General features: G+C 37.9%; 1 protein-coding gene across 1 annotated transcript; it reads left to right on the top strand.

Moving 5' to 3' along the window:
• Positions 1-3816: 3816 nt before the first annotated feature.
• Pasi1 (septate junction component pasiflora 1) lies at positions 3817-5501 on the top strand. Its single transcript, XM_076894890.1, has 6 exons — positions 3817-3970; positions 4531-4621; positions 4730-4829; positions 4898-5085; positions 5179-5229; positions 5328-5501. Exons 2-6 carry the CDS (start codon positions 4535-4537, stop codon positions 5409-5411), a joined length of 510 nt encoding a protein of 169 aa, XP_076751005.1. The 5' UTR covers positions 3817-3970; positions 4531-4534; the 3' UTR covers positions 5412-5501.
• Positions 5502-5965: the final 464 nt, after the last annotated feature.

The following is a 5965-nucleotide window of genomic DNA, read 5'->3' as shown; positions in this document are numbered from 1 at the left end:
GACGCTCAACCGTTCTGGTGTAATCGAGGCGATATACACACGGCCAATGCGGTTTCACGGCAGAGAAAGAGAAGGAGCGATCGCACGAGAGAGAAAGAGAGAGAAAGAGAGAGAGAGAGGGAAAGAGAGAGAGAGAGAGGGGGACAGAAAGAAAGATAGAAGGGTTACATCAGATCACCGAGACACGCTGCACGTTTCACAGCCGAGACGACAGACCGATCGAGAACGGATCTCTGGTGTTCGGTTGGGCCGCGCGAACGTCGACGGCGACGACGAGTTGGAGGCCGATAAATGGGCGTCCGGATCCAGCTGGGCACCACGAAGCTGGTCCGATTCGACACGAGAGACCATGGCGTATGTGCACGAGCCGAGCCGGACCGCCACGGCACGAACCGATGCGAAGGAAACCTTCAACGTCGCGAGAGAGTGTGCGAGAAAGACCCGAACGGGGCCCAATCTCACTAGAGGGGACCTCTATAGCGCCTTTCCCCTAACTCCGTACACCGCTGCGCTCGACGTCTGCGTGCGACCGTCGGAATTCACTCCTCATCGCGTTTCTGAAACTCTTTCTCTGTTCGTCTTCGTATCAAACTTCTGTTTCATCGAATCGTTGTTTTATTTTACTTTTTTCTCCTTAATCGAAGTGCGATTCGGTTTCTGAGACTGACTCGATGTGAAGGGTGCAGTTGTACTGTATCGTGTGACGCTGCGTGTTTTCGAGTAAAAGTTGTTCGAACGACACTTTTCTTGGGTTCGATGATAATTATACGAATTTGGTGTTCCTTTTAATCGATGATTTAGTAGCTTCATTTGGTTTTGGACCACTGGGAAATATGTATAATTAACGATTTCATTTTGGCGGGAATGAATCGGGATTTAAGCGTCGTTTGTTCGGGTTAGAGATAAATCGATCTTATGGTGTTTCTATTTGTCTATTTTATTATCCTTTACAATTGTGTTTCGCAATGAATTCGCATGGTGTCTAAAGTAACAAAGAACGAAATAACAGTGGAAACTAACGCGAAATCGTCGACGCAAGAGGAGTCGACTATATCACATTCCCGATAACTCTGATAACTTCATAAGACACGAATACGTCCGCAGAGTACTATAAACATTCTTCCATTTCAAAAACAATATTTCTAATCAATGCCTTTGTTCGCATCGCTCAACTCTTGCTGAGTGGTCTTTCAAATAGGGACAAAAGAAATTTCGTGTCTTTTCCTTTAACCAAGATAAAGATTTTGGAGTAAACGTTCACAGTCTCTGAATCGATACAATAGCACGCGTTTAATTTTAAATCAGTCGTACGGTATCAGAGTTTTTCTCGAAGGACACTCAGCACGAAACGCGAAGTTGTTCCAACAACTTTTTGTTGAACCGATTCCTTTCCTGCAACATGCGCCGTGTTAACCAGCTCGAAAAGTGAAATACCAATGCACAGATATAATTACGGTTTGATAATTTATTCAACGCGCCTTAACACGACGCGCGCAACATTTCACGTCGATATAAATCTGCAACTTTATGAATATTCACATTCCTTCTTGCTATTGTTGTTTTTCGCAAGCATTTTATTTCCATCCCGCACGTAAGCAATATTTCACTATCAATTGTACGTGAGGAATCTTTCGACTAAACCCTCAGATAAATCACGGCTGCATAATTTAGAATAATAGCAGAACTTGTTTTTCCTTCTCTATCCGGCTATCTCTCGTCGATAGTTCTCAATGCTAAATCCACATTTCCATTTCTGATCCTCTTCCACTCTTTTGAAATTACATACGCCGTACAGTTTCTAGTCCTTCATCCTCTTAAACTTTTCCAGATATCATAACTTCGCGATCCACGCGTTCAACGTACATGCTCATTGTAAGCAAATGATTGCCACTTATATATTCAAACTGCAGCCTCTCGGACTTCTTGAGCCCCTTCCGGTTCTAATGGAGTAGGACACTAACTCATTATCCCTTGATCCAACCGTTTCGCGTAAGTACGAGGAAAGCGATGCGCCTCTTCTTCGTTGAAAGTCTGTCGATGTTGCCTTTGCCAGCTACGTAACAACATCACCAAAAACTTATCGTTCGCGTACCATCTTAGGAGACGGTGGAAACGAATATACATACCCCCTTGGAGTAGAGCAGAGAATTTTGATGGTCCGAGAAATTGAGAGGGGTCCCACGCATTCATACTTCTATATTTATAGCTTTTGGACTAGCCCCGACTCCAAACGCGCATCTGTACGAAACGCATCTGCTGTTCTAGGACCAACGCGTCGCTACAGCGCATTATATTCATCGGTTAATCAGTAACCTATATAGCGACATAGCGATGCTCTATTCCTTTACGGAATAGCAGTAGATGGAATATCCGTGATCCCGTTGACATTAGATATGCCTACAATAACGAGGAGTTCCACGTACCTACTGGCAGATCGAATGCCAACTATGGCATAAATTCTTCTCGTTGTAGTGGTTCCGATCGAGGATACCATTACTGCTATATTATTCTTCAAACCGATTTGGTTACAGCAATATTTCTCGGAGGAATCCTTCGATCATCTTTCTGCGTTTCAATCGATAAGATTATTGTTGGTTTGTTCTCTTGCTATTTTTTTGCTATAGCTGAACTCAATCACCAACCATGACTCAAGTAAAGAGCCAAAGCAGAGCCAATAAACTTGGATTAAAATGATGGAATAATGTTAATGCAATTGAATTACAACATTTTATTGCTCAACCAAGGTATGACTGCGATCATCTTGTTGTTTCAAAGAGAATACCTCGTCCATTACGCAGTGAGCTATTGTGTTTGATGACTATAGGAATTTAAACGGCTCGCGTGAGCTTTGCAGTGTTCCATTGAATTGCGGGCCTCCCAACATTCCATTATTAGTGCTCGATCGAAGAATTTCTGAGCACGTATCATTTAAAATAACGAAAGCGTTATTGTTTGCAGTCTTGACACTTAAACGAAATTAATTACGTATTCTGATAGCCCAAATAGTTAGTTTACAGACTTATCGCGCAGTTCAGGCTCATTCGACGTAGTTACTGCATTTATAATTTCACTGTTAACTTATGGGAGCTTCCTGCAGTTACATTTACATAACTTTACACGACTTAACATTTAGCGTGCACGAAGAGTATCAGCCTTGTTTAGTGACTGCATTATCAGTCACAGATCTTATATGATTTCAAGGGGTTTATTTGCATTTGCGGTACCAAAATGGCTGCTCGCCGCGGAAACCGCAAGCAGGTAATTCGAAACCATTGAACTACATTTTCCACGGGTTAATCACCGACAATGCTCGACTCTCGATATATGTTCGCTATGATATCCCTGCGTTGTCAAGGTACGCTTTACTAAACGACTGCAATTCTTCCATCGTTACCTACACTCCGTCGATGGTTGCGAAATACGTATCAAGTTTAACTAACTCCTTGGCGTAAAAACACTTTATGCGATGCATAATAGATTGTGAGCTGCTTCAGGCTCCAGTTCATTATTATTTCAGACTTTTCTTATAGTCTATCATATGATAAATTAAAAGTGGTTCATCATTTTTATTTCGAATTATGGTTGAACAAAAGTTCTTCCTTCATTCATGTTAAAATGATGTTTTTCAAGTTTAGTCAATAAATTTAATAATCACATTCTGGTAATTTGCAGTTCATGGAGTGTATATGCGCCTCTTTTAAAATCAGAAATCAGTGTTAAAGAGTAAAGAAACACCTCGAAAATTGAAAGAACCGGCACAGTAATTTTGAGTCACAAGGGGAAGGGAGAGGAGCGACCGAACGCTGAACACGGCGCCATTAACAGTACCCAAGGTGATACGTGTATGTCACTGTACATTAGTATCGAAGATTTTCACAAGTGGTTAAAATAATCGAAGTCTGGCGACTGAGGTCCAAGAAAAATATCGTCATGGTCAGTTAACATGGAAAATTAATTTTCCTCGACAGATGTAAGTAAACATTTCAACTGACATATCTTCGTTGTTAGTGACACATCGAATGGTGCAGGAGATAATTGATTAATGAATAAATGATTAGTGATTTCCGTGTATTGATGCATAAAAATATCAAAATACAAATTCCAGTTGTATTTTTATAATTGTAGAGAGAAACATCTTTATTAGTTTCTTCTTGTGCTTAAGTGATTCTAGTGTACTCCCGTGTGTATGCGTTTCTGGACAAGTTTTCCATCTTTGTAACTAGAATGTATAATGTCACCGATTTTAATGTTTTTATTCGTACAGTTCCATCAAGTATTTAATTACTATATGTAATAAAAACTTTGGAACTGTATTAATATTTTAATTAAAAACAATGTATTTCTTGGGCTTCTTCATTGGTGTCTTTTCATTTGTAGAGCTTATATGTTGGTAAGCCTGTTGCATGTCGACGCCCAAGCGTTGAATGCATTAACAGCAAGTAGGTGGCATTAATCAATTGGATCATCTTCAGTCACTGGTGGCTAATGAATTTGATAATTGTGTTTGCACGTGTGTTTTTATTTTAATAGAAACATGGTAATGGTCCAGTCCTGTTGGTCACCATTTGTTTGGACCAATAACATCAAAGCAGGATGCAAAGCTATTGCCTTTTACACAATTGTATGTATTTTCCAGCTTAATATTATTATCTTGCCACATTAATATTTTTTTTCTAGTGTTTACTTCCACACCTCTTGATATTTATTGTATGACTTTCTTTTGTTTTAGGCCATTAGTGTAATATCAATTACATTAGTCTGTTACCAATTAAATGGAGGGGACTCGACTCAGTTGTACAATCCTTTATTCGAGGCTGATATTAGAGGATGTAAGTTGTAAATTGTATGTACAATGAATGCAAATATCGTTTCATTCACACACTGTATGATTTTTCAGCTATGCAAATTGTTGGAGGCTTCTTCAACTGTTACTTCATACTATTGATCATATCAGGAGGTTTGATGGTATATGGAATAAAGCAGGGAATAAGAGGATGGTTACTTCCATGGCTTATATTGTGGTTCATTGTATGTCTATTCCAATTAGTTTTTGGACTTTGGCTCGTAGGAGGCTATTACATTTATGTAAGTTTTATATACATATAGTGAAGTATAATGTATTATTACATTGAGATTTTCTACTAAACTTACAATTGATATTTTAAACTATACTTTTAGCTCGAAGCAACATTTGCTGCAATGTGTATTTGGTTGTGGATGTCATACAATGTGAGTAGTACATACAGTTATACAAAATCATTAGTTATTACATTTTCTTATTGCTACATATAATGTAATCTATTATATATCTAATTCTATGCTTTCAGGTATACTGCTGGTTGGTTGTACTGTCGATGTACAAAATATTTGAAAAATTACAGTCTCCAAATATAGAACTTCTATGGCCTTAAATAGTACCATACATTAAGTATAGAATATAGAGTACATTGATTGACACCAAAGTAAGATACAGTGTCCATAGAAATGAATATAATTTTTTACAGAACGCCCCTTTCTTTAAAAAGGGAATCATCTATACTCAGAAAAATAATATTTAAAATAATTTAAACCAAACAAAAACAATATTGTTTGTTATATGTTCATAACTTGATTATTTATTTTAACATACTTGTGGGTATGAATATTGCAAACATGTATGTAGCTTATCTAAGTGTCAGTAATGTACAATTAATTTGATGCCTCGATGGTATTACGATTTACACATTTTAATAGAAGACTGATATTGGTCAAAGGAAATGTCCGTCCAAATTTCAGAAATTTTTATAGTTTACCTAATAGATTTTATAACTGGTTGCTTTACACAACCAACAAAGAATGTTAACGAATAAGAACATTCGCTATGAATTTTTATACAAATTGATATTGTACAATACTTGTATATAACTTTTTGCATCTGATTTAAATAAAAATAAAACAATTCAACTATAATAATATAAACCATACT

Source organism: Xylocopa sonorina, chromosome 5, assembly GCF_050948175.1.
Source record: "Xylocopa sonorina isolate GNS202 chromosome 5, iyXylSono1_principal, whole genome shotgun sequence".
Taxonomy (NCBI): domain Eukaryota; kingdom Metazoa; phylum Arthropoda; class Insecta; order Hymenoptera; family Apidae; genus Xylocopa; species Xylocopa sonorina.
This window is presented reverse-complemented; position numbering and strand designations above follow the sequence as displayed.